The sequence below is a fragment of the Gobio gobio genome (assembly GCF_949357685.1).
Source record: "Gobio gobio genome assembly, chromosome: 10".
NCBI lineage: Eukaryota > Metazoa > Chordata > Actinopteri > Cypriniformes > Gobionidae > Gobio > Gobio gobio.
Window position 1 is genome coordinate 9,800,891 of NC_137116.1, and position 27,227 is coordinate 9,828,117.

At 40.9% G+C, this 27,227-nt stretch overlaps 2 protein-coding genes across 9 annotated transcripts in view; both read right to left on the bottom strand.

Moving 5' to 3' along the window:
• il17rb (interleukin 17 receptor B) lies at positions 1-27,218 on the bottom strand. 8 transcript variants are annotated; one of them, XM_079826272.1, is made up of 12 exons: positions 27,005-27,218; positions 26,739-26,875; positions 25,412-25,433; positions 25,199-25,321; positions 21,824-21,957; positions 21,456-21,582; positions 17,051-17,196; positions 16,745-16,813; positions 14,461-14,536; positions 14,295-14,384; positions 4,969-5,298; positions 1-3,599 (listed from the first exon to the last, which is right to left on the bottom strand). In XM_079826272.1, exons 2-12 carry the CDS (start codon positions 26,823-26,825, stop codon positions 3,217-3,219), a joined length of 1,587 nt encoding a protein of 528 aa, XP_079682398.1. In that variant the 5' UTR covers positions 26,826-26,875; positions 27,005-27,218; the 3' UTR covers positions 1-3,216. The 8 variants fall into 8 exon arrangements, with proteins under 8 accessions (XP_079682398.1, XP_079682402.1, XP_079682404.1 ...); XM_079826276.1 differs by having other exon boundaries at positions 5,035-5,298; positions 27,005-27,216; XM_079826278.1 differs by having other exon boundaries at positions 5,035-5,298; positions 14,295-14,369; positions 27,005-27,214.
• Positions 1-27,227, bottom strand: part of rab35b (RAB35, member RAS oncogene family b) — a 761,740-nt gene that overhangs the window by 50,781 nt on the left and 683,732 nt on the right. The gene's annotated exons all lie outside the window — the stretch shown is intronic.

A 27,227-nucleotide genomic window follows, 5' to 3' on the forward strand; every position in this document is an offset into this window, starting at 1 on the left:
AACGTTTAACAACTTTTAATCAAATAATAAACACAAAATGAAAGCAAAAGCGGCAGCCCCTCACGGACGACTGCCGCGCACATACATAACAAAACGCAAACAAAACACAACTTAAAATCCAGGCCTGGTCCTCTCTCGTCCTTCACCGGTGTCGCTCGTCCTTATATGCCTCCGTGCTCCCTCATGAGAGGACTCGAGACTGGTGCGTCTCATTCTCAATCACGCACACCGATCTCGCCACACTCCGGCTTTAACTTCTGGACATTCGTCAGCGGTGCCACACACTCGCATCTTTCACCGCCGCCATTACTGAACTACAACTCAAACTAGCGCACGACATCAATGTCATCGCTCTCAGCCACTCCCTCTGTTCGCTGATTGGACCGGTAAAAATTGTTTGGGAGAAAACCTAAGCATATACAGCAGTCCCCGACATAGTACTGAAGGATAATGAAAATTGAGTGGAAGTACGTAGGAGGGCGGAGCCAGCAATCTCTGAGGACACATCTGAGCAACCGTATCAATTTGAACCGGAGTCGGACCCGGAACAAGATGACGGCCCCAACAAAGTTCGACAATTAAGGCTCAAACAAGATGTTTCTGAATGGTTGGTTAACGTAATGTCACTTTGATCTATCTTTGTATGTACTGGCAGAGTAGCGTAGTGAGATACCAATGCTATGTGTTTACTCATGTATACGTTAGTTCATTATTACCACGTTAACTTTATCACCAGCGTACACAGTTTGTAATAATACAATAACCATAACGCGTTGTTGATTATAAACATGGGATTATGAATTATATTGCGAACGTCATACATAGAAAGCATGCCGTAATGTACCTTACCCTGTACACTTTAGCCGCACTCATAGTGAAGCGTGCAAGCGATTTGCAAAGATTAATATAAAGGTTAATAAAACGTTACACTCACTTCTTCTGGAGGTGCAGCAGGAACACGAATAGTTGGTACCAATCCTTTTTTCAGGAGCAGCTTCTTAGCAAAACCTGCTTTATACTGACCCTCGTTTATAAAGCAGTCTGGTGAGAAATGATTCACGCAAACATGAAAGCATTGACGTTGATCGGGGGAATATTCCCTGAGAAAACAAAACTCAGCCACTGCGTCTTCAGCGGTTCGAATTTAGGAACATCAAAATGACTGCTGTGTTCGTTATTACACCCAAGAACAGAACACCACAATCGCTTAGACGCCATTCTGCTCCAGCGTATCAACAATGGCGGACTGATGACAGCTCGCTCAGGGCGGGTCTGTGTTGAAACGCTGCTGTCAATTAACAATCGTGGGAGGGGCGTCCGACCGTGTGATGCCACATGGTCAGACGGCTTGATTTGAGACAGGGGAAAACATACACTCACCTAAAGGATTATTAGGAACACCTGTTCAATTTCTCATTAATGCAATTATCTAATCAACCAATCACATGGCAGTTGCTTCAATGCATTTAGGGGTGTGGTCCTGGTCAAGACAATCTCCTGAACTCCAAACTGAATGTCAGAATGGGAAAGAAAGGTGATTTAAGCAATTTTGAGCGTGGCATGGTTGTTGGTGCCAGACGGGCCGGTCTGAGTATTTCACAATCTGCTCAATTACTGGGATTTTCACTTACAACCATTTCTAGGGTTTACAAAGAATGGTGTGAAAAGGGAAAAACATCCAGTATGCGGCAGTCCTGTGGGCGAAAATGCCTTGTTGATGCTAGAGGTCAGAGGAGAATGGGCCGACTGATTCAAGCTGATAGAAGAGCAACTTTGACTGAAATAACCACTCGTTACAACCGAGGTATGCAGCAAAGTATTTGTGAAGCCACAACACACACAACCTTGAGGCGGATGGGCTACAACAGCAGAAGACCCCACCGGGTACCACTCATCTCCACTACAAATAGGAAAAAGAGGCTACAATTTGCACGAGCTCACCAAAATTGGACAGTTGAAGACTGGAAAAATGTTGCCTGGTCTGATGAGTCTCGATTTCTGTTGAGACATTCAGATAGTAGAGTCAGAATTTGGCGTGAATTTGGTGTGACTGCAACAGAGAGTATTTTTATTGAAATTGGCAAATAAAATCAACAAAACTGCCATAAATCTGAAAGATTTTCATACATAAATGAAGTACTAATACTAGAGCACAAATGCAATATGGAACAAGCATGTTCACTCACACACACACACACACACACACACACAAACACAGGTGTCTGGAGCATTTGTTTGGATTTTGGCAATGAATGGGAAAATGTAAAAAATGCTTTTTTTTCACTTTGTTTGTAAAAAAAAAAAATCAACTAAATCCAGTATAAATCTGAAAATGTCTACATTTATATCAAGATCTGGTCCTAGAGTATAAACACAAAGTGGAACGAACTTTCTGTCTCATACACACACGCACACACACACACACACACACACAAACACACATGTGTGTGACTGCAACAGAGAGCATTTTTATAGAAACTGGCAAATAAAATCAACAAAACTGCCATAAATCTGAAAAAATTCCATACATAAATGAAGGACAAATACTAGAGCACAAATGCAACATGGAACAATCATGAGAAAGAGAGGGAAAAGGGCAAATAAAAGAAAGATGAAAGGCAGCTTAACTTTTGCATAACTTCCCTGTGGACCTCTAGTGGATAATGTGGTCATTGCACTCTCTCTTTCTCTTTAACTATAATTCCTAAAGTTTTTCCATAAATCTACAGATGGCGGTATTCTATCCCTAACACAGAGCAATGTCCAAAAACTATTTATATTTATTTAAGATCATCATTCAAGTGATTTTTTCATAAAAAAATCATTTTTAATGAGCCAATTTATGACATAGTGAAGTATTTGTGCAGTAAATAGGTAAAAAACTACCAAATACCCAAAAAACACAGCATAAATGTATAGTTGAGAAGTAAATAAAAAAAATGATATATAGTTTTCCATGTAAAAAAATTATATTTCCTTATGCAATCGCTCTGTAAAAGTTTGGGGTCTATCTGACCCCAAGGGACTCAAACGTAAACCCTACTTGAGGGACGATTAAGGGTTAATGTGAACGTTAGCAGAGTCCTGCAGAGTTCAGCTCCAGTCCAAATCAAACACAGCTGAACCAGAGAAGAAGTGTTCATGAAGAGTTTGATCAGAGCTGGAGCTGAAGTCTGCTGGAAGGACCGTCATAAAAACTGAACACAAAGGCACATATTATGACGAGAGAAACGTTTTTTCGCCCAGGCTGTTGGCCTCGGCACAGGTGGGGAAGTCAGTGTTGATCTTCATGTGCTCCGGGGCGTTTCTAGAGAAGAAGGAGCTGAAGCAGGTCATCAGCGCCGGGCTCTGGATCTCTCTGCCCGTCAGCTGCTGATGGAGCTTTTCCTCTTCTCGGGGCAGAAGGAAGGTCCGACAGCCTCTGAGCTCAGTTTGCACGCTCTTCTCGTCGTGCTGCAGGTTAACGACCCAGAACTTGTCCCGGCCACGTGGGTCATGAGCAGCGCTGGACACGAGGTTGAGGGTCAGAGTGAAGAGATGGCTGGCCGAAGCTGAAACGGTGTCATTGGTCATGTCAGAAATGAGGGATTTAAGGTTGTCTGCAAAGAGAAACATTTAAAGAAAAAAATAAGTGCTTTCTGTATCTTTTCTATATATGGAGTTTATCAATATTTGCCTAATATTGAGAGACAAACAAATGGGTGATTCTCAGAAAATCCGTTCCCATGATTTATTACTGATGTAATTGACAGGTTTTATATTTCAACTAGTCTGTAAACCTTCATTCATCTGCTTCACATTTTAATGTGTTGGTGGTTGGTCTCATTATACAGTGCATTCGGGAAGTATTCACAGCGCTTCACTTTTTCCACATTGTGTTATGTTACAGCCTTATTCTAAAATGTATTAAATTCATTATTTTCCTCAAAATTCTACAAACAATATGCCATAATGACAACTTGAAAGACAATGTGAATCACATGTACATATGTATTCACAGCCTTTGCCATGACACTTAAAATTGAGCTCAGGTGCATCCTGTTTCCACTGATCATCCTTGAGATGTTTCTGCAACTTGATTGGAGTCCACCTGTGGTAAATTCAGTTGATTGGACATGATTTGGAAAGGCACACACCTGTCTATATAAGGTCCCACATTTAATAGTGCATGTCAGAGCACAAACCAAGCCATGAGGTCAAAGGAATTGTCTGTAGACCTCCAAGATTATATTGAGGCATAGATCTGGGGAAGGGTACAGAAGCATTGAAGGTCCCAGTGAGCACAGTGGCCTGCCCTCCATCATCCGTAAATGGAAGACGTTTGGAACCACCAGGAATGAGAGCTGGCCGCCCGGCCAAACTGAGCGATCGGGGGAGAAGGGCCTTAGTCAGGGAGGTGACCAAGAACCCGATGGTCACTCTGACACAGCTCCAGCGTTTCTCTGTGGAGAGAGGAGAACCTTCTAGAAGAACAACCATCTCTACAGCACTCCACCAATCAGGCCTGTATGGTAGAATGGCCAGACAGAAGCCACTCCTCAGTAAAAGGCACATGACAGCCCGTCTGGAGTTTGCCAAAAGGCACCTGAAGGACTCTCAGACCACGAGAAACTAAATTCTCTGGTTTGATGAAACAAAGATTGAACTCTTTAGCCTGAATGGCAAGCGTCGTGTCTGGAGGAAACCAGGCACCGCTCATCACCTGGCCAATACCATCCCTACAGTGAAGCATGGTGGGGGCCTTTTCAAGATTTCAAACAAACTTATTTCACGTTGCCATTATGGAAAATTTTTGTAGAATTTTGAGGAAAATAATGAATTTAATCCATTTTGGATTATGACTTTAACATAAAAAAAATTTTGGGGAAAAAGTGAAGCGCTGTGAATACATTCCTGATGCACTGTAAGTTCTAAGTAATATTCATTCAGAACATGTATTTACTATTGGGTTGGTTGCATGTAATTTACCATAATTCACCAAAAAATCTGAGCCAAATGCACACGTGCTGAGAGGAAAACAGCTGCGTTTGGTACCAGTCTGAGAGCGTTGAGGTGCTGGGATGATGAGGACTCTGTCTGCGAGTTCGGCCTGTGTGTTGATCCAGCGAAGTGGCCCTTGTTTGGCTAGACTTCCTTTGTCCCACACGTCGATGACGACAGTTACACCACCGTGACTCTGCAGGAGTTGAGCTAGGCTCATCACAGCACGCTGAAACACACCGTCCACTGCAGGATACACCAGCAACACTTGCACGGATGCGCCACGCTTCGAGCCACGAACCCATCGCAGGACCTGACCTGGAAGAGCACAAGAGCTGTGATCTGGAGATACGGCCACCATAAAAAAATATATATATTACAGATGAACAAATGATAAAGCTTGGGTTGCTGGATATTAGATCCCTTTCTTCAAAAGCTCTGTTTGTAATGATATGAATTTAGATTATAACCTAGATGTGCTGTGTTTGACAGAAACCTGGCTAAAACCTGACGATTACATTACTTTAAAGGGTAACTAAACCCCTGCTCAGAGCTTAACTCCACCCACTGGCAATTTTTAAAAAATGCTGGAAAAGTGGGCAGAGCCCAGCAGAGACAGAGGGGATGAACCGAGGGCGGGGCTGAGCGGAGGGTGTGCACCTGAGACCCGCAGTGACGGATTGATTGACAGCTGTCTGACTCGCGAGTCGCAAAGATGGAGAATGACTGGAGTGACGCCAGGTTTGCAACAGAGCAGTCGTTCTCCTACCTTCACCTGAAGTGGAGGAGGGTGGATTGTCTGTAGACACAAACCCGGAGCCTTATCAATGCGAGCCGCTGCTCAAACTGCGTTAACTCCCGATGCAGACGATGCTAGTGAAGCAGCAGCGCAAGAGAACTGACCTAATCTATGAACAGTCAAATCCTTACACTGAATGCCACTAAAAAGAGATCAGATATCTGATATACATACGATGTATTTTCATTCAAATTAACTGAATCAATAAGTTTAGACCTAAAAGCCTATTATAAACGGATTTCCTCAAATAAGTTAGACTATATACGCCAGCACGTAACGGTGTTGTTGTTCGTTACCGAGGCAACCACTTGCGTGTCAGGGTTTGAAAGTGCGTCTCATGTATGAACACATGACGGGCGGCAATAATATCGCAAGAAAAGCCTGACGTGTACTGACAACTGCATTATTTAACCGTATTTTCTTCAATACAATGTTAAAGCAAGTGTCAAGTGAGTTTCATTCATAATGTTTCTACTTCATGTAACATGAGAGTTCATACTGGAGTGAAGCCGTTCTCATCATGTGATTGGGGGAAACATTTCTGAGGGCGTGGTGAGCTCGTGCCAGGGGCGCGGATAGTGAGACGTTGGAAGTACCATCCTACGTCACGATGTACCACAACGTCCAATAGGAAAATTCAACTGCAGTAGCCACCGTTCAACCTTAAGAGGGCAGCACTTTGGCGGTTTTACACCATATTTTATAGAATTAAAACACTTTATACTCAAATGTCAAAACATTTACTCGAATCAATGAACAGCATTGATAAAGCCCCAGTATTACAGATCATTAACTAAAAAAAGTTGGTTTAGGGTTTAGTTACCCTTTAAATGAGTCCAACCCCCAAGATTACCATTATAAACATGAGGCTCATCTGAAAGGCAAAAGGGGAGGTGTTGCTGTAATTTATAGTAATATCTTCAGTATTACTCAGAAGAAGTTTTGGTGCTTTATGTAACATTATGTAGTGTACATGATAAATCCCATTTGACATTTGTGCTGGCTGCTGTATACAGGCCACCAGAGCACAATACAGACTTTATCAAAGAATTTGCTGAATTTCTATCAGTTAGTACTGGCTGCAGATAAAGTCCTAATTTTTGGTGTTTTTAATATCCATGTAGATAATGAAAAATATGCATTGGGATTGGCACTTAGAGACATTCTAAACTCAATTGGAATTAAAACCCCAAATCAGAAAAAGTTGGGACAGTATGGAAAACGCAAATAAAAAAAAGAAGTGATTTCTAAATTTACTTTGACTTGTATTTCATTGCAGACAATATGAACACAAAATATTTCATGTTTTGTCTGGTTAACTTCATGTCATTTGTAAATATGCATCCTTTCCTGTCATTCAGACCTGCAACACATTTAAAAAACACTTCTTTTTTTTATTTGCGTTTTCCATACTGTCCCAACTTTTTCTGATTTGGGGTTGTAGGCAACACGTGTCAGGACCCAGTCAATGTCGTAATCCTACTTTAGATCTAATATTGTCACATGGAATCAATGTTGATGCCGTTGAAATTCTGCAGCACAGCGATGACATCTCAGATCATTATCTACTGTCATTATGTCACATCTGTACACATAAAGAAGGTGTCCCGGCTAGTAGGCTATATTGGTGTGAGGATGTTGGAGGAGGAGATTTATAGCCTTTTCTCACAGCACTTGATATAATTAAACTAATAACTAATAAATAATTAAGGTTCAAACGACAATCACCAGTGACAACTGGAGATTCACCCGTTGTAAAATCCAAAAGACTTCGGACTTTCGGTGTGCGTCTCAGTCAGCTCTCTAGTTCAGTACAGATAGTTCGAACAGAGATGGCGACAAAGAGGAAAAAGTACGGACTGCAGCTTTAATTTAGCCAAGGCTGCAAAGCCGCCTCCTTGTAACAAATATGGTAGAACTATCCTTCCTACCATTAAAGATTGCTTTATAAATAATCTTCCTGATCAGTTTAATCTCTCTTTTCCAGCACTTTAGACACAGTTGCTCCTTTGCACTTAAAGAAGATTAAAGAGAATAGTCCACCACAGTGGTACAACAAGCACACTCGGGCCCTTAAAACAGCAGCTAGAAAAATCGAGCATAAACTGGAGGTTTATCACATTTAGTGTAAGGACAGTGTTACCGCATAAAATGGCTAGATCTGCTCACTTTTTGACTCTCTTAGAAGAAAACAAACACAACCCTGGGTATTTATTTGATATAGTGGCTAAATTAACAAGAAGCTTCAACTTTTCACATTTCCAAACAGCACAGCAGTAATGACTTTATTAACACGGGTGCACATAACTGGTACGCATGCGCGACAAAAATCAGAAATGCGTAGGCCTACTTGTATTACTACGCGTCTTTGCGTACTTAACCGATCTTCTCATCTAACCGTACACGTGACGTGTTGCTTGTCAACTACTGTCAGAAAAGCCAAAATGGCGGGGGGTTTTTGACGTTTCGCCACCTACAAAGAAAAGCCAACTGGAGCCCGAGCCGAAGAAAATACTTTTTTTCGGAAAAGTGGCTTCAAGATGTGCAGTGGCTTGAAGTTAATAATGAGCGCACTGAAATGTGGTGCAAGATTTGACGCTCAAATCCACATCTACCAGACAAAACAGGTGCGTTTTATAAAGGCTCAAAGAATTTCAACCATCCTTTATTTGACAAACATGAAAAGAGCAAGGAGCACACGAATGTCGCGCAAGCCATTGCGAATAAACAAGCTAGCCCAGAAGAAATTTCCAGTCGCCCACTTGCCAGATGGCGAGACAAGCTGAATGAAGAACAGCGGCAAGCTCTGTTTAATATTTTTCTCCTTGCCTTCCATAAAGCTAAACACGCATGTCTATTTTGAGGATGTTCCTTTCCTGAAGCGGCTAGGAGTAAATGTCGGAGGTGCATATCATTCACGTGAAGGGGCACACGGATCATGCAGCGCATCGCTCACACCATCACCGGGGAGTTACGAGCCAAGTTACCGTCTGCTGAATTTTGGGGGCTGCTTTTTGATGGATCTGAGGACATCACAAAAACTGAGCAGGAAATCGTTTACATTGTGACTGTGTCCAGCAACGGAGAGTTTACCTCTGACTTTATTGGCCTGATTGAATTGGGTGCTGACCGAAGCGCACAGGCCATAACAGACGGACTTGTGAAACTTTTCCAGGACACAGGCTTGGATGACTAGACAACAAAGTTGGTCGCTGTGTGCACAGGCGGGGCTGCTGTCAATGTCGGTATGTACAACGCCGTTGTGCCAAAACTCCGGCGACTTGCTGCAGTTGGAGACTCCCTTGTGCACATTCTGTGCACCGCACACACACTGGAGAATTGTGCAAAATCAGCTGATCGCAATGTTCCTTACTGTGAGACAAAAAGTTTTATTTACAAAAAGGTGGAGCAAAAAAAACTGCTGCACTGAAGAAGCTCCGTGAAGAAAATGGGATCTACTTTGTGAAACTGGGTAAGTTTCATAATATCAGATGGTCTGCATGGAGGCATGAAACACTGTTAAAAATATCAAGACTATTGCCAGCCATTAAAGGTCCCATGGCATGAAATTTTCATTTTATGAGGTTTTTCAACATTAATATGAGTTCCCCTAGCCTGAATATTGTCCCCAAGTGGATAGAAATGTTGATCGGTGTAAAACCGAGTTGTGGCTGTCTTTCTCTGCCTTTGAGAAAATGACAGGCCCGACTAGCCAATCCTGAAGTCTCCTGGTTTGACGTCCAAGCAGGAGCGGTTACCTCCCTTTCCTCCGCCCAGAGAATCTTGCACGCCCATGCAAACGCTCGAGAGTCCAGAGATCATTGCATCATTGCTTGTGAACGAGTGAACGCTGGCAGTTTCTCAGTGTTTGGATGTACAAATGAAAACAGAAGTGTTTTTTCAGTTCCTTCTGATCTGTGATCAGTGATTTCTGATGTGTAGCTAATTATTTATTATTCGTGCACACGCAGCTCTCTCTCTCCAGACAGAACGGTGTTTTCGTGTTTTATATCTTGTGAGTCAGTGTTTTTGTACGTCCTCGTCGCGTCTATCGGTTCTAAAATGTGCATACAGTCATGAGTTTCTGCTCAACATCAGCAGAGATAAACCTCACACACGCCGAAGCTTGGCCTTCAACATCCCCGACCCACAGTACTGCATCTGGCCCACAGCGGAGGCACCAAACGCGGCGTGAGATTAAGCAGAAGGGGGGTAAGGGTGAGCATATCCGGGCTAGCCAGCCTAGCCCCACAATAAACTGGATTACATTCGATTACTGCTGTTGTGTCTTTGTTTGCGCTGTGTACTCAACGCGCGTCACTGACGCTTTTATTTTATTTTAAAAATAATGCTATTATCAACACTTACTTTTAACTCGTTCATCTCGACAGCTGTAATGGTACTTTGCATGTGTTACAAAGTTGGTAGAATAATGATGAAGAGACGGACTCGGTGTGACTGGGACTCGTGTTTATTCAGAACTCTCAGATACAAACACAATAAACTCGCGCTGACTGACAGCGCTCTCATAACTCAGTAGTTACTATAAATAACTTTGTTAGCGATTGCTGAGCTCCGTCTCTGGTACATTAGTGATGTCCGGTTCGCGAACGATCTTTCTTTTGAACCAGTTCTTTTTAGTGAACCGAATCAGTTCACCAAATCGGACTGAATCGTTCTAAACGGTTCGCGTCTCCAGTCAGCGCTGATCCATAATTTACTAAAGTTACAAACTTTCTGACATGAGTGACAGTCCCTCCGACTAGAAATAGACTAATAACCTAAAGTATATGCTGTAACTAAAACAGTTCAGACATGCTGAGAACTGATGTGAAGTGAACTCAGGTCCATCCGTCTCCCTGGCAGACTCGTGCCTGCTCGTGCCTCGTTAAACCACGCCCCCTCCGCTCATATAAAATGCAAAGATGTCAGCCAATCACAACAGTGGGTGTTTTTACTGAAGTCTCACAGCAGACACGCCTCTTGAAACAGGGCATTCAGCCACAGGGCAAACAGCAGTATAGAAAAAATGCCTTTTATTTCTAAATTATGACATTTTATGATGTAAAAGTCATACTAACAATATAAGTACAGCTCAGGAAACATTATAAAATAATAGAAAAATGCCATGCCATGGGACCTTTAAAATGTAACTGGCTACGAGTGATAACCAGTGACTTGCAGCATATCTGCACAGAGCGTTTTCAGTGCTTTCTGTCAAACATGCTTGACATTGGCAACATTTTGAAGACCATATCCATTAGGTTTCAAAAGGAAAAGCTGACCATTGGAGAATGTAAGGATGAACTCATGGTGGCCATTGGACAGTTCACACTTCTGCTTTATGGTGAAGGCCACAGGGCACACACTGTTTCGAATGCTGATGCTGACAGAGACAAAATAAACTTACTCTGGGTTAATTGAAGAGTTTGAAATCAGATATGACTCCCTCAAGTCATGTGATCATTTCTTAGTATTTGATCCTTCAACATGGCCTCAGGAAATGTAAGACCTCCACAGTTTTGGAAACAAAACAGTTTGCAGCATTCTCAAGAAATATGAGGCCACCTTGCAACTTGACAAAGACACCACTGTGACAGAATGGATACGCTTAAAGCAGGCAGGAAAACACCTGGGAGCCTCTTCTGTGTATGACTTGGTCCAAATAGTAAATACAAGTAACCCAGATGCTTACTCCAACATCAACAAGGTGGTTAAGCTGTCCCTTACACTGCCTTTAAGCAGTGCCACTTGTGAGAGGGGATTTTCACTTCTCAACATAATAAAAACCAAGTACAGATCTCGTCTGTCACATGCTTGTCTCTCAGCCCTGACACACATTCACCTGTCAAAGCAGACCACCGAGACATTTGACCCAAAGCAAGCTGTTGACGGAGCTGTGGATGGAGACAGCTAATCAGAGGCTCAACCAAGGACAGGGAGGTGCATCTGCAGCATCTTCATCATCTACCATGCAGGAAGCTGAAGCAGAGGACAGTGGGGGCGACATGGAGGAGGACAGTGAGGAAGACTGCGTTGATTAAGACCACGCTTCATACGGGGTGAGTACCAAACACCATCTCCTCTTACTCACCAGAGTAACTCACTGAAAAGTTTTGTGCACCCCTGTTTATTAACTTCTTTACCTGCAATGTTGATAATATTAGAGAGAAAATGATAACCATGTATCCTGACTAGAACCTTTGTGTTTCACAAAAGAAAGAAAGGCATGCAGTTTTGGAACAAAATGATGATCGAATTTTCATTTTGGGGTGAAATACCCATAAAATCACCTAAAGGATTATTAGGAACACCATACTAATACTGTGTTTGACCCCCTTTTGCCTTCAGAACTGCCTTAATTCTACGTGGCATTGATTCAACAAGGTGCTGAAAGCATTCTTTAGAAATGTTGGCCCATATTAATAGGATAGCATCCAGGGCACGAAGCTCCCGTTCCACCACATTCCAAAGATGCTTTATTGGGTTGAGATCTGGTGACTGTGGGGGCCATTTTAGTACAGTGAACTCATTGTCATATTCAAGAAACCAATTTGAAATTATTACATTTACATTTATTACATTTATGCATTTGGCAGACGCTTTTATCCAAAGCGACTTACAGTGCCCTTATTACAGGAACAATCCCCCTGGAGCAACATGGAGTAAAGTGCCTTGCTCAAGGACACACTGGTGGTGACCGCTGGGATCGAACCATCAACCTTCTGCATATCAGTGGTTTAACCCACTGGACCACCATCTCCACCATTGTGATGATTCAAGCTTGATTCGAGCTTTGTGACATGGTGCATTATCCTGCTGGAAGTAGCCATCAGAGGATGGGGACATGGTGGTCATAAAGGGATGGACATGGTCAGAAACAATGCTCAGGTAGGCCGTGGCATTTAAACGATGCCCAATTGGCACTAAGGGGCCTAAAGTGTGCCAAGAAAACATCCCCCACACCATTACACCACCACCACCAGCCTGCACAGTGGTAACAAGACATGATGGGTCCATGTTCTCATTCTGTTTACACCAAATTCCGACTCTACCATCTGAATGTCTCAACAGAAATCGAGACTCATCAGACCAGGCAACATTTTTCCAGTCTTCAACTCACCAATTTTGGTGAGCTCGTGCAAATTGTAGCCTCTTTTTCCTATTTGTAGTGGAGATGAGTGGTACCCGGTGGGGTCTTCTGCTGTTGTAGCCCATCCGCCTCAAGGTTGTGCGTGTTGTGGCTTCACAAATGCTTTGCTGCATACCTCGGTTGTAACGAGTGGTTATTTCAGTCAAAGCTCTTGTTGCTCTTCTATCAGCTTGAATCAGTCGGCCCATTCTCCTCTGACCTCTAGCATCAACAAGGCATTTTCGCCCACAGGACTGTCGCATACTGGATGTTTTTCCCTTTTCACACCATTCTTTGTAAACCCTAGAAATGATTGTGTGTGAAAATCCCAGTAACTGAGCAGCTTGTGAAATACTCAGACCGGCCCGTCTGGCACCAACAACCATGCCACGCTCAAAATTTCTTAAATCACCTTTCTTTCCCATTCTGACATTCAGTTTGGAGTTCAGGAGATTGTCTTGACCAGGATCACACCCCTAAATGCATTGAAGCAACTTCCATGTGATTGGTTGATTAGATAATTACATTAATGAGAAATTGAACAGGTGTTCCTAATAATCCTTTAAGTGAGTGTAAATCTGGTTTAGTCAGCTTTGCTGTCAGTTTTGCAGGCGAATGGCTCTGGGGAAAATCCCGGTTCTCCTCATACCTGTGTATAAAGGTGTAATAGTCATTAGGTTTTAAAGGGGTGATGAACTGAGAAATCAACTTTTCCTTGAGCCTTTGATATATAAAAGTTCATTGTGATATAAGAATATCCTGTACATTTCAGAGCTGAAAACGTCCTTGTTAGTCAAAGAAAAGCTTTTATTGACACCAGGCCCAGAAAACGAGAGCTCTCAGAATATGTCGACCACTGACGTAATAGGATGCAGAAACGCCGCCTCTACAGATAAATATGTACGCCTGCTTCTGTAGCCCCGCCCACCGACTCGTGGAGATAAATGGATCGCTCTACCAAGCTATAAACATGCCGAAGAGAGTAATACATTGTGCTGTGCCTGGTTGTGTAAGAACACAGTCCCTGCATAAGCTTCCTTCGGATTATAATATTAGGAATGAGTGGTTAAACTTTATTTTTACTTTCAAAACCATGCCTCACGGTTACTCATGTGGGAGCCGAAGCTCATTAAATATGCAAAGCTTATCCAATCCTAGCTGTGGGTGTTTACTTCCAAGTCTTCTGTGCAGCACGCCCATCAAAACCAACCGTGCCTTGAGAGAGCCTCAAAACCATGACAGAAAATAGCCTATTACTTATTCATTATGATGTTTTTGAATGTAAAACCCACACAAACGTCACAAGTAGACCTCAGACAACAGTATACAAAAATAAAAAAAGCCAGTTCATGACACCTTTAAGTAATTATATTGTTCACTTACAGATGATGCAGCAGCAGAGAAGCACCAAAAGAAGCGCCAGCACGCACACAACACCAATGACCAATCCACACCTGTCTGGAACAGAAAATCCTAAGAGTAACCAGATAAATGTTTTGAACAGGCAATGCAATGAGTAAAATAAGAAGATGAATTATACAATACTCACTCGTACAGTTAACTTTATCTTCAACTGAATAATCTTCATCCCATTCAGCCGAACAGTAATGAAAGCGAGGTGTTATCTTAACATAAAAACAAAAAAAAAACACCAAGTTAATTCAGGTTCCCTTTCGTAGTTCGCTGGGGTCTCTTAGAAAAGGCTTTGCGTGAGCCAGTGTCTGAAGCACGCGTTACATGGCAATTTTGATTTAAAAATATTGTGCTTCCCTTGTAATCACATGCTTTAAAGGGGTCATATGATGGTTCTAAAAAGAACATTATTTTGTGTATTTGTTTAATGCAATGTGTTTCGGAACGAGAAACACACCGTCTCCACGAGATGGCGGCAACAATACTACAGCGAGAATAAAAGTTACGCCTTCTTTCTTTGCGTATGCATTTGGGCGCTGTTATGAAACTGTGTGGCTGAGCCTTAACTTTTCCAAAGAACATCTTTTTGGGTTTGAGACTTTGTAACTCTGCAGCTCTTATCACAAACAGCTACATAACACACTAAAGAGAACGGAAAACAAGAAATCGCATCATATGACACCTTTAAGCAATGATGGAAAGCGAGCGCATTCACATACATGACCCACATTTCTGTCTGCCGAGTGTGTTCTCTCTGTTACTAAGAAGAAGGGCTACATACAGGTAGGGTTGCGGAGAATGTTTATTTGTCTCTCCAGAAGCTTGCACTATGGAGGTAATATGGATATCCGTTGGGTGTTGCAAGTGTAGAGTTGGGCTTCATCACTCTCACATCCCACTCTTCTACCTTCCTAGTGCAGGATGGGTGGTATGAAGGTAAAGTGAATATGACAGATTGCAATCGCTTTTTCTAGCGCCTGTCCCACTACTAGGAGTATGGAGTTGATATTGATGTGCCTCCCATAGCCAAAGAGCTTGGGTGTTTCACGCTATTCTCATCCCACTCTGTCATCTGGTGCCTCTCTAGTACACTAGGAATAGAAGCATTTTCACTATCCTTCATAGTTTATGTGGGCAGAAAAAGGAAGATGGGCAATCCCGCTGCTCGCTTCCCATGCCTTTTATCGTCATTTATTCGCGGTACCAGAAGTATAGAAGCAGGAGTATATGCTCCTTCTATAACACTTGACAGTGATGGATGTGGATGATGGGCAATAGCGTTACTCACATCCCACATCCTCTTTGGTCACCCTTCTCCCCTCGGGTACCAGGAGTGCAGAGCTGTGTGCTCCCTCTGTGATCACATGTCAAATAGGCTAGTTACACGACAGTAAGAGTTTAAAGAAGACAGAAGAGCTTTCGCATCTCACTCCTTCATTTGTCGGCCATCCACTCTATACCTGGAGGTGTTCGCGAGTTCACACTTACAAATAAGTCAGATAGAAGGTATGCACATGAGTGAGCCAAGGGTTGAATTAGAGAGGAGACTGCGAGCCAGTCCTTCTCGTCCAACATTAATGGTCAAAAATTCCCATAAACACACTCCTAAAACCTTGTGGAAAGACTTCCCAGAAGAGTTGAAGCTGTTAGAGTTGCAAAGGGTGGGCCAACTCCATATTAAACCCTACGGATTAAGAATCCGAAATATAACTTTTGGCAATATAGTGTATTTTGCTTACTTCAAGGAGGTCTAGCTATTTGGACTGAAAAACAGAACAAAAATACTGACTGACTTTGTATAACCCCAATAATGACAATGTGTTAGCATGCTTAGACTTCTTGCATATTTTGTCTATAATTTTTCCATGACTTTCCAGTCACTTGAATTAATTACTCTAATCATTTCAAATAAACATTTCATAGCAATCTCTGAGGCAGTTTCAATTTCTATGTAAGGTGCCTTATTTGGAAAGACGGATTTAAACATCTTTCAGTTTCAAGCCATTTAAGTGTCTTAGAGCTGAGCAGATTTCCCTTGACAGAGAACTTTGCATGCATTCTAATTAATCATATATTATTTTAGATTATATGATGTAAAAATATTTGGCATTTTAACTGTAAAAATGCTACAGTAAAAAGCTGTTAACTGATTAACGACATGTTTTTCATTTGAATAATTATGTTTTCTCTTAAGTTTGTTTTATCAGTTATGTATATTAGACTCTACAAATGTTGGGATGTTTTAACCCATGTTTGGGTAAAAATATGGACAAACACAATTGACCCAAACATGGGTTGAAACAACCCAGCATTTTTAGAGTGTAGAGTGATCTTATGTTGTTAAATGAAAGTTTATCGCATTATTTTAGTCATGCATGTTTTGTGCATCTTCTATATATCAGATCTGATGATATAGTTACCTCTATTTTAAGGTCTTCACAGGGACCCATGTATTTCAGTTCCACTCGACATTCTTCTACATTGCATCTCTGTTGGACCAACAAGAAAATATGAAAAAATGACAGAACAGGCAGAAAAAAAGTTACTACACCAGCAGATTTGTTTTCCTTTTTTTATTTGTTCATACTTAGAATCTAAGAATCGAAGATATATTCTCTAAAAACAAGTCTTAATATATTAAGCTGTATGGCTTTTCAAGTGCATTTATTTTAAATATTTTTTTATTATTTTAGGTTGCAGTGTTGTAATGTTGAAGAGAAATGTACCCCTTCTTTCTTAGTGTCTTGTAGTAGACGTTTTTGGTCCCTCAGCTTGATGATGTGTCCGTCCGCCGCATGGCTCGCAATGAAGGTCACCACTATTTTATCATCATGAAGGACTGAATGAATGCGAGCTCTCCAGTCGTTTTCAACTGGGAAGTCAATCAAACAGGAAGAACAGTCATTCCCCGAAACACAAAATGTGTGTGACAGCCTGTAGTGCTTGTGCTTCAGACACAAATAATTCAGATCAAGTGTCTTTCTGAAGAGAGATCTGCTGTTGTTTTACTAACTGATCACACACACAATTTTTAGACTGATGTCTGAAACCACATCTAGAGCACTCATTCCATCCCATAATGCATGCTAACAACATATTCACTGCAAATAGTTCCCACTTTAGATTAGGTCAAGGAAAATGGGAAAATTACATTAAAGTAAATAAATAAATGATGTCAACATGAATTACTTACAAACACTAATAAGATCACGTTGTTAAAATAAGGAATATACAGTTTGTACAGTATAAAACTCCATATTTCTATGGAAAATCCTTATAAAATGTGTGTGAGTGAGTATGTGTTTGTGTGTGTGCTTAATGTGTAAATATTTTATGGAACACTGAATATGAATGCAATTAATGTCTAATAGAGGTTGGTTTAAAGCACTTAATTAATACCATTTTCCATCACCTAATCTAAAGAAAGGTGACACATTGCTGCCACATACATACTTTTTTTCCCACTCAATTATGCCGTAATAATGAGATGTTATGTTGTTAAAACAACATATATTTTCTGCTCTAATAAGGACATACACTCACCTAAAGGATTATTAGGAACACCTGTTCAATTTCTCATTAATGCAATTATCTAATCAACCAATCACATGGCAGTTGCTTCAATGCATTTAGGGGTGTGGTCCTGGTCAAGACAATCTCCTGAACTCCAAACTGAATGTCAGATTGGGAAAGGCATGGTTGTTGGTGCCAAACGCAAATAGAGCGTCAGGAGCGAGTGATTTCAATGTTAAGTCAATGGAAAGGCGCGTTGACGCGCGTCTGGAGGTCCTGCGGCGTGATAGACGTGTTACGTGTGGCGCGTCTTGCGCGATATGCGCGTTATGCGCGAATGGTGCTTTTTGTGTATTCACACGTTTGAAGCGAATTCGTGTCTGACGCCCGAGTTAGAAAATTTGAACTTTGCCGTCAATTCGCACCACGTTAACCAATCAGGAGCCTGCTTGCTGCTGTCATGTGGTAAAGTGATGTGATGAGAAACCCTGCATAATTTAAAAATACTACTATTGTGTCACAAAATGTAGTTTTAAGACTTTTTCAGGTGAGAATGTAGTTGTTTAAAGCTCAAATCTGTGGTTTATTTATAAAGAGAGCGCCGTTTTTGGAGTTGTGAGATCCAGGCGATCACCGGGCACTCAGCGCTCATTAAAGGGTTAGTTCACCCAAAAATGAAAATTCTGTCATTAATTACTCACCCTCATGTCGTTCGACACCCGTAAGACCTCCTTTCATATTCGGAACACAAATTAAGATATTTTAGTTGAAAGCTGATGGCTGAGAAAGGCTTCAGATAGGCCTCCATTGGCATTCAGTACATTTACACTCCCAAGACCCATAAAAGGCACTTAAAACGTCGTTACAAAGTCCATCTCACCACAGTGACTCTACAGTAATTTTACGATGCGACGACAATAGTTTTTGTGCGCAAAAAATCAAAATAACACCTTTATCCAACTTGTTATTGTCTTCTGTGTATGCCTCCACGACGCATGCGCGAAAATATGACGTAGCGCCAGCGTTCGGGAATCCATGAAATACACACTTAAGCCCCATTTTGAGAACTACGCCGAGATCTAAAGCACGATCAATGTAGAATTCAACAGCTTAGATACGCGCGTCTTCCTCTGCTTGTAAACAAATTGCTTCTGGGTCATGTGTCCGAACGCCGGATCTGCGTCATATTCTCGCGCATGAGTCGTGGAGGCACACACGGAAGACAAGAACAAGCTGGATAAAGGTGTTATTTCGATTTTTTTTTTTGCGCACAAAAACTATTGTAGTCGCATTGTAAAATTATTGTAGAGTCACTGTGGTGAGATGGACTTTGTAACGACGTTTTAAGTGCCTTTTATGGGTCTTGGGAGTGTAAATGTACTGAATGCCAATGGAGGCCTATCTGAAGCCTTTCTCAGCCATCAGCTTTCAACTAAAATATCTTCATTTGTGTTCCGAATATGAACGGAGGTCTTACGGGTGTCGAACGACATGAGGGTGAGTAATTAATGACAGAATTTTCATTTTTGGGTGAACTAACCCTTTAACCTCGGCGAGAGCTCAGAGCAGCCTTTCCTCAGCCAGTCCTTCTGACATTTACCGCTGGCTCTGATGTCCTGTAGTGGTTCGTCTTTGGTGTCATGAATCTATAATTTATTGTCTGCCAAATCGTTTTGACGCGCAAATGGATTCAAAATGTTCAAGCGTACAACTAGACGCGGTAGACGCGATTTTGACGCTCTACAGTATTTGCGTTTGGTGTGAACGCAGCATAAGGAATAAATCCAACCTTCATAGCCTATTCATCATCAAACTAAAAATGCAGTCAACCAAATCGTGACTACCGCTCCACGGTGCAATTGTGTTATTCCAAATGTTTTTTTTTGCTCATGTGAATGATACTGTTTTTTACGACTGGGACACGAGTGAAGTACAAAGGATTGTTACCATAATAAATAGTTTAGTATCCAAGTGCGAATATAGAAACATTTGGATTCATGCCGAATGAGAGAGGAGCAACGGCAGTTTAAATTTTTCATTATTGTTTTGCATTGAATCTGTATGAGTTTCTTTGTTCTGCTGAACACAAAAGATGATATTTTAAAGAATGTTTGTAACAAAGCAGATAGAGCAACCATTGACTACAATAGTAGGGGGAAAAATACTATGGTAGTCAATGGTTGCTCTTGTTACAAACATTCTTTAAAATATCTTCTTTTGTGCAAGAACAAAGAAACTTGTACAGGTTTGGAACAACTTGAGGGTGAGTAAATAATGACAATTTTCATTTTTGGGTGAACTATCCCTTTAAAGGATTTGTTGTGGAAGTTTTTGAACGTAATAATGAAATGTGACTGACACACCAGTGCGATTTATCTGGGTTTTTTATTTCTCTCAACAGCTTAAGTCTTACCCACAGAAGTGTTGTAGTACTTAAGGCCGGTCTCGAGACCAAGACCATTTTTTGAAGGTCTTGTCTCGGTCTCGACTGCATTTCTCCTCGGTCTTGTCTTGGTCTCAGACTTAAAGGACTCAAGACCAGTCAAGACCCCAACAGCAAGGATATCACTAAATTTCCGGTGCATTGTCTGATTTAACATCAGTAATGTGATTTTATATAAAACGTACAGCTTAAAATGCAATCAATAACTTCTTTGTAATAGGATTTATTTTGCTACTGTGCTGCCGGGTTCAAAATCAATGCAGAATTGTCTCAAAAATGCCCAAAATTAATATAAATGCCCACAAAATTCTGAGATTTCGTTTTTTTTTTTTTTTTTTTTTTATATAACAAAGAATATAATTTAGCAATATCACAAGAGCAAGAGAGTGGTTTTCATGAATATAAGTGTGATTGCAAATTATATTGATTTATACAAACGTTCAATAGACAAGAAGTTAATATTAAATGACAAATTTTAAACTGTGTCTTTGCTAATTCGGCAATGTTTCGTTTTTAAATTAATCAGCTGCTTTGAACAAATCGATTGAATAAATGATTCCGTGACTGTTAAATAATGTTAATGTTTTAATGTTAAATTAATCTGAACATTATTTATGCAGGTGAAATTGTACCAATTCAGATGCAACTTCTGTGCCGTTAATTTTATTGTCAGTGATTTGACTGGTAACAGCGCTACTATTCTAATTGTATTCATTCATTAAATATAAAACATTTCTCAGAGCGTAGATATGGATCTTTTAGATGAATTTAAGGAGTGCTGGTCTGGTCTGGTCTCGGTCTCGCCCTGCCTTGGTCTTGTCTTGGTCTCGGCACACGCTGGTCTTGGTCTAGACTTGGTCTCGGTTTAGGTGGTCTTGACTACAACACTAACCCACAGCATACTCTGTGACTTATTTTCCAGGAAATAAGATAAATTATACAATTGAGCTTTATTAAAAAGTGCATTTATACGCTTAATTGTATAGTCTATTAATGTATTAACTACAGCTTATAAACTATTATTACACTTTACTTATTATAAAGTGTTACCGAATCTTGGAACACAATGGGCAGTAGCTTGTAGTTTATAGTTTTAATGTAATATTCTAATAAGACAGAGATGAAACAATAAACATCACACCACATAAAACAGAGAAAATGAAGGGACAACTCACCTACTCTGACAGTTTTTGTATATGTATGGCTTGTACCAAGTGGTGGTGTGGGAAGGTTATAGGCTGTGATGTCGTGTTGGGTTGAAGGACAAACGGTTACATTTGACACCGTGAAACTGAACCACAGCTGTCAATCAAGAGAAGAGTGCGATCAGGACACAGAGTGTGATGTTGTAGTGATGACTGAGGACTGTCTATCATATATGATGCTATCATCTTCAGAAGCCTTTCCACTGGCAGATATTTGTTCTTGTTTTAACTTTAAAGTCACTTATTTCCTAAAATACCCGAGTAATAAAATCAATAGCATTTAAAACACAATCCTGTTATCTTGTGAAACATGCAGTGTGTGTCCGTGGCATATTTACCTGTACTAGACCATCGTAACGGATCTCCGAGGAGTTAAACGGAGGCTGGTATTCACATCTATAGTACTTTGACACTTCCTTATCATGTAGTGATGTCCATATTATCCATGTGCCAGTAAGAGTGTGAATGGTGGCTAAAAAAGACACCGTTCAAAGAGGATTTACACACGTAGGGCCTACACTGTACCAGAGTCCTGCACGTGTGCGGGTACCCGCGGGTGACCCGCGAATATTGCTGAAACGGGTGAAAAACATCCTACTGTGTCGGATGCGGGTGCGGGTCGGGTCGGACAAGGGAGAAACACGGGTCTAAACACGGTTTTTAAACAGTCACGTGCAAACGAATATAGGCATATATATATAAACAATATATGCATGTATATTGTAGATGTGTTCCTAAAAATACAAAAATATGCCTTGCCTGTATTCCAAGTTGATAAAATAATTTCAAATCCATATCAGTTCATCTGTGGCCGCGCGACGCGCGCGTGCCCTCACAGAAGAATCACAACCGCGCGCGCGCTCTGCCTGCACTGCAGTCGTCGAGATGGATCATGAGGAGTTTAAGAAAAGATAGCCGCAAATGTGGAGGAAGCACGCAGATAACTGTGGTAACAAACCAAGCACACGCAGTTCAATCGAACAGTATTTGTGTTATGTTTCCTGAGTTTGGTCTCTTAATAACACTGTCTTAGTAGGCCTACATTAAGCCACGTTAAGTGTTTTTTTTATAATGGTTTTCTATGGTAGGAAAACGTTTAACGTGTAATTATACGCGTTGCGTTCATATTCTGGGCTCATCTGATTTTTTGTACATAGTACATATAGTGTACATTAGTATTATGTTTACTGAGTTTGGTCTCTTAATAACAGTACATTAAGCCATGTTAAGCTACCGGCAGAAGTTGTCCTTGTGTTAATGGTCGTGTAATAACTTCTGTATGCTGGCAAAAAAACATTTTTGTACGTGTCAATAATGTGATAAGCTAAACTGATTTTATTGCGGGTGCGGGTCGGGTGTCGGTTCTATTTTAAGCGGGTCGGGTGCGGATTTTAATTAGTGCTGTTGTCGGAAAACGAGTCGGATGCGGGTTTAAGCACTGCGGGTACGGGCGGGTGCGGGTTTTCAAAATCGGACCCGTGCAGGACTCTGGACTGTACAACTCTGTCTAGTAGATTGAGTAAACACCATTAACATCATGTAATTCCTGTTTTTAAAAACACAGATCCATTCTGGAGTTTCTTGCACAAACAACAAATACATTATTAAAAGTGTTCATGCCAGATGAGTGTGTGTGTGTGTGTGTGTGTGTGTGTGAGAGAGAGAGAGAGAGAGTGAGAGAGTGAGAGAGTGTGTGTGTATTTGTGTGTGTGTGTGTGTGTGTCTGTGTGTGTCTGTGTGGACTGGTAATCCCTACGTTATGGGGACAAAATGTCCCTACAAAGATGGCAATATCCGAAATCCTCGTCCTTGTGGGGACATTTTTTAGTCCCCATGAGGAAAACATCTTATAAAGCAGACTAAGTGATGTTTTTTGAAAATGTAAAAATGCAGAATGTCTCCTGTCTCCGGTTTAGGGGCAGGGGCAGTGTAGGGGGATAGAATATACGGTATGTACGGTATAAAAACCATTATGGAAAGTCCCCATAAAACATGAAAACCCAACGTGTGTGTGTGTGTGTGTGGTGCGTGTGTGCGTGCGTGCGTGCGTGTGTGTGCGTGTATGTGTGCGTGTGTGCTTATGTGTGTGTGTGTGCGTGCATGTGTGTGTGTCTCAAGTGTCAAGTGCAGGAAGTCAAGTGTTATCTTGCTGCACTTCCTCCTCACTGAATCTCAGGCTGATGGAAACTGAGATTCTAACACACATTCTACTGTTATCCGGATAATGAAAACATTCAGTGCTGCAACAATCAAGCTTCAGTTCCTTTTTACTAACGAAACAATCTTGTGCAGAATAAAACAAAAATCGAAACAAATATAATGCAAAACTTTGATTCGCACAAAATACAGTTGATAACAATCTCGTCTAGTGTTAAATGTTAAGTAATATCGCCACCTTGGAATTATAAGGTTCTATCTGCATTCTGATATTGAGCTATAAAGTTTTTGCATTCCATTTGACTGTGTAGAAAGAACCTTTTAATTTTCTAAATAAAAAGTTAAAAAAAAACTTAAAAACTTAAAAAACAACATCACATAATGTAAAGATGTTGTCACAGAATAAGAATATGTGAATAACTCTAAAATTTTGACAAAAATGTCAGATAGAACCTTATAATTCCAAGGGGACGATATTATTAAAGGGTTAGTTCACCCAAAAATGAAAATTCTGTCATTAATTACTCACCCTCACGTCGTTCGAGACCCGTAAGACCTCCGTTCATATTCGGAACACAAATGAAGATATTTTTGTTGAAAGCTGATGGCTGAGAAAGGCTTCAGATAGGCCTCCATTGGCATTCAGTACATTTACACTCCCAAGACGGATAAAAGGCACTTAAAACGTCGTTACAAAGTCCATCTCACCACAGTGACTCTACAATAATCTTACGATGCGACGACAATAGTTTTTGTGCGCAAAAAAAATCAAAATAACACAGTTTTCCAACTTGTTACTGCCTTCCGTGTGTGCCTCCACGACGCATGCGCGAGAATATGACGCAGATCCGGCGTTCGGACAGATGACCCAGAAGTGATTTGTTTACAATCAGAGGAAGGCGCGCGTATCTCAGCTGTTGGATTCTACATTGATCGTGCTTTAGGTCTCGTCGTAGTGCTCAAAATGGGGCTTAAGTGTGCATTTCATGGAATCCCGAACGCCGGCGCTACGTCATATTCTCGCGCATGCGTCGTGGAGGCACACACAGAAGACAATAACAAGCTGGAGAAAGGTGTTATTTTGATTTTTTTTTGCGCACAAAAACTATTGTCGTCGCATCGTAAAATTATTGTAGAGTCACTGTGGTGAGATGGACTTTGTAATGACATTTTAAGTGCCTTTTATCGGTCTTGGGAGTATAAGTGTACTGAATGCCAATGGAGGCCTATCTGAAGCCTTTCTCAGCCATCAGCTTTCAACAAAAATATCTTCATTTGTGTTCCGAATATGAACGGAGGTCTTACGGGTCTCGAACGACATGAGGGTGAGTAATTAATGACAGAATTTTCATTTTTGGGTGAACTAACCCTTTAATATACATCAAGTTAATCTTAATTTCCAGGATTTGTTGAATTATAGGTGGGTTTCAACATTCGTGTGTGAATGTCCACCAACAAGAAAAGAGAAGTACAAATGTACGGCAACCTGACAGAACTAAATCAAAAATAACTGATTTAAAGTGATAGAAATAAATGTAAGAAGTGTTGTCCCTTACCGTCGACATTAATGGCCCATCTTATAGTGAGAGTGGATTGAGATTCACTCCGTTCTGCAGACAGACTGTGTATGGGCGAAGGGTTCAGATAATGTCCAGGCAATTCTGTAGGCTTATCAGTCCCTAAAAAAATAATAGGCTACAATTGTTTGTATTTTTGCACATTTTGAGGAAAGAAAGAAATAAAGAAAGAAAGTTTGTTCTTTTACCCACCTTGTTGGTGACATGTGGCAACCTGAAATCAATGATTTAATAAATTACTGATCAAGAGATTTTTTAAATGATTTCTGTTATGAGATTTTGTATGAAGGTAAATTGATATCTTAAAGAATCGCAAGTGCAGGGTAAGATTTGTGAAAGTGTACATAAGATTGCAAGCGTAAATTAAATGTGTATGCGCAAGATAAGTTTTGTAAAGGTGTAAATTGCCTTTGAAGTGTAAGAAAAAAATATTTGCAGCATTTTACTGTTATTCGTAAGTGTAATTCATGTATAGAGATTGCTAATGTGTCGTCATCATGACGTATTCCCAGTGGTAAACGCAAAGCATTTTGGGAATCCGCGGCACACCCCAGACGCCAGAACACATTTTAATCTTCATTTGGCTAAGAATCGTTCTCACTGCCGAAATTGTACTTTTAATGCACACATACATGTTAATAAATAAATAAATAAATAAATAAAGCACGGTTGCTTAATAAGCTGTACACCGTTCAAGGTGCATCTTTATCAACACATCTTTATCTTCATTTGGCTCAGCATTCCGAGCTAGTGTGTTAAGAAAGAAAATGTATATTCAGTGTATCCTTATCATCATCATCATCATCATGACATGATATTAGTTTATCTTGATGATAAGATTAAGATGTGTTCTGGCGTCTGGGGTGTTTATTGAACCAATCAGATAAGGATACATCCAGAGTCAGCGAGCAGCTCATTTGATTGGCTACAGAAGAAGGTGGACCCGCCTTCCTCCTCGAGCTCGCAAAACTGAGCGAGTGAGAGAATCGTGCCAAAACTTTAAGCGCAGCTAAAAGAAAGACGGAACTGTACAAATCGGTTTCTTTCGGGAACTTTTTTGCCTACGTTCACAACAAGTCATTTAGACATTTGCAGCAGTTTATATTTTTTACACAAAGTCTGGTTTTACACGGTCAATCTGGTTTGCAGTTCCTGACTCTGATGTTTTCGCTTGCAAATCAATGTTCACAGTCGTGCAATGATTTTGGCCGTATCTTGGCGAAAGAAACATGTCAAAAGTCTTAGCACGGAAAAAATGGAAGTCAGAAGAATACAGATCATGTTTATTTTGCGTTAACATGAAGCTGCAGTTTCACAATACATGAATTACACTTACGAATAACAGTACAATGCTGCAAATATTTTTTCTTACACTTAAGGCAATTTACACCTTTACAAAACTTATCTTGCGCATACAAATTTAAGTTACGCTTGCATTCTTATGTACACTTTCACAAATCTTACCCTGCACTTGCGATTCTTTAAGGCATCAATTTACCTTCATAATCTTGTCACTTACTATCCTGTGAGAGCTGCTGTCAGAAGCTGTCCAGTGGATTAATGCGATAAAAGCAGCGATTCCCCTCATGAGGTTCAGAAGATCCATCTCAACAGACAAAAACAAATGCAACAAATGCGTCCTTCTTCAGCAACAGTCTGTGTGGAAATGATGAGCAACGTCGCTGCTTTATCTCTTCTTTTGAAACATAAAACACACACACACACACACACACACACACACGCACGCAGGGTTGCCAACTCTCACGCATTTGGCGTGATACTCACGCTTTCAGGTTCAGTCTCACGCTCTCACGCTGCCCAACTAATCTCACGCCAAAGTGCCAAACCTGCTTTTGATATTAAACAAAGTCTTTAAGTTTTTAAGGTTTAATGCGAAATTCAAACAATAAATAGCGTTTTGGCACTAATATGACATAGTTAAAGCCAGAGTGTTGAAAAACGGAGTTGCGACATGCTCTCTCATCTCCCTGGCGCGCGCGGTCACGTG

Coding starts and splice junctions, on each gene's coding strand:
- il17rb (XM_079826272.1), bottom strand. CDS start 26,825: ATGGATCTTCTGAACCTCATGAGGGGAATCGCTGCTTTTATCGCATTA. Junction 21,958..25,198: donor ATGGGCCATTAATGTCGACG/GTAAGGGACAAC, acceptor TGTCTTTTTTAG/CCACCATTCACACTCTTACT. Junction 3,600..4,968: donor AGATTTTTTGGTGAATTATG/GTAAATTACATG, acceptor TTCTCTTTGCAG/ACAACCTTAAATCCCTCATT.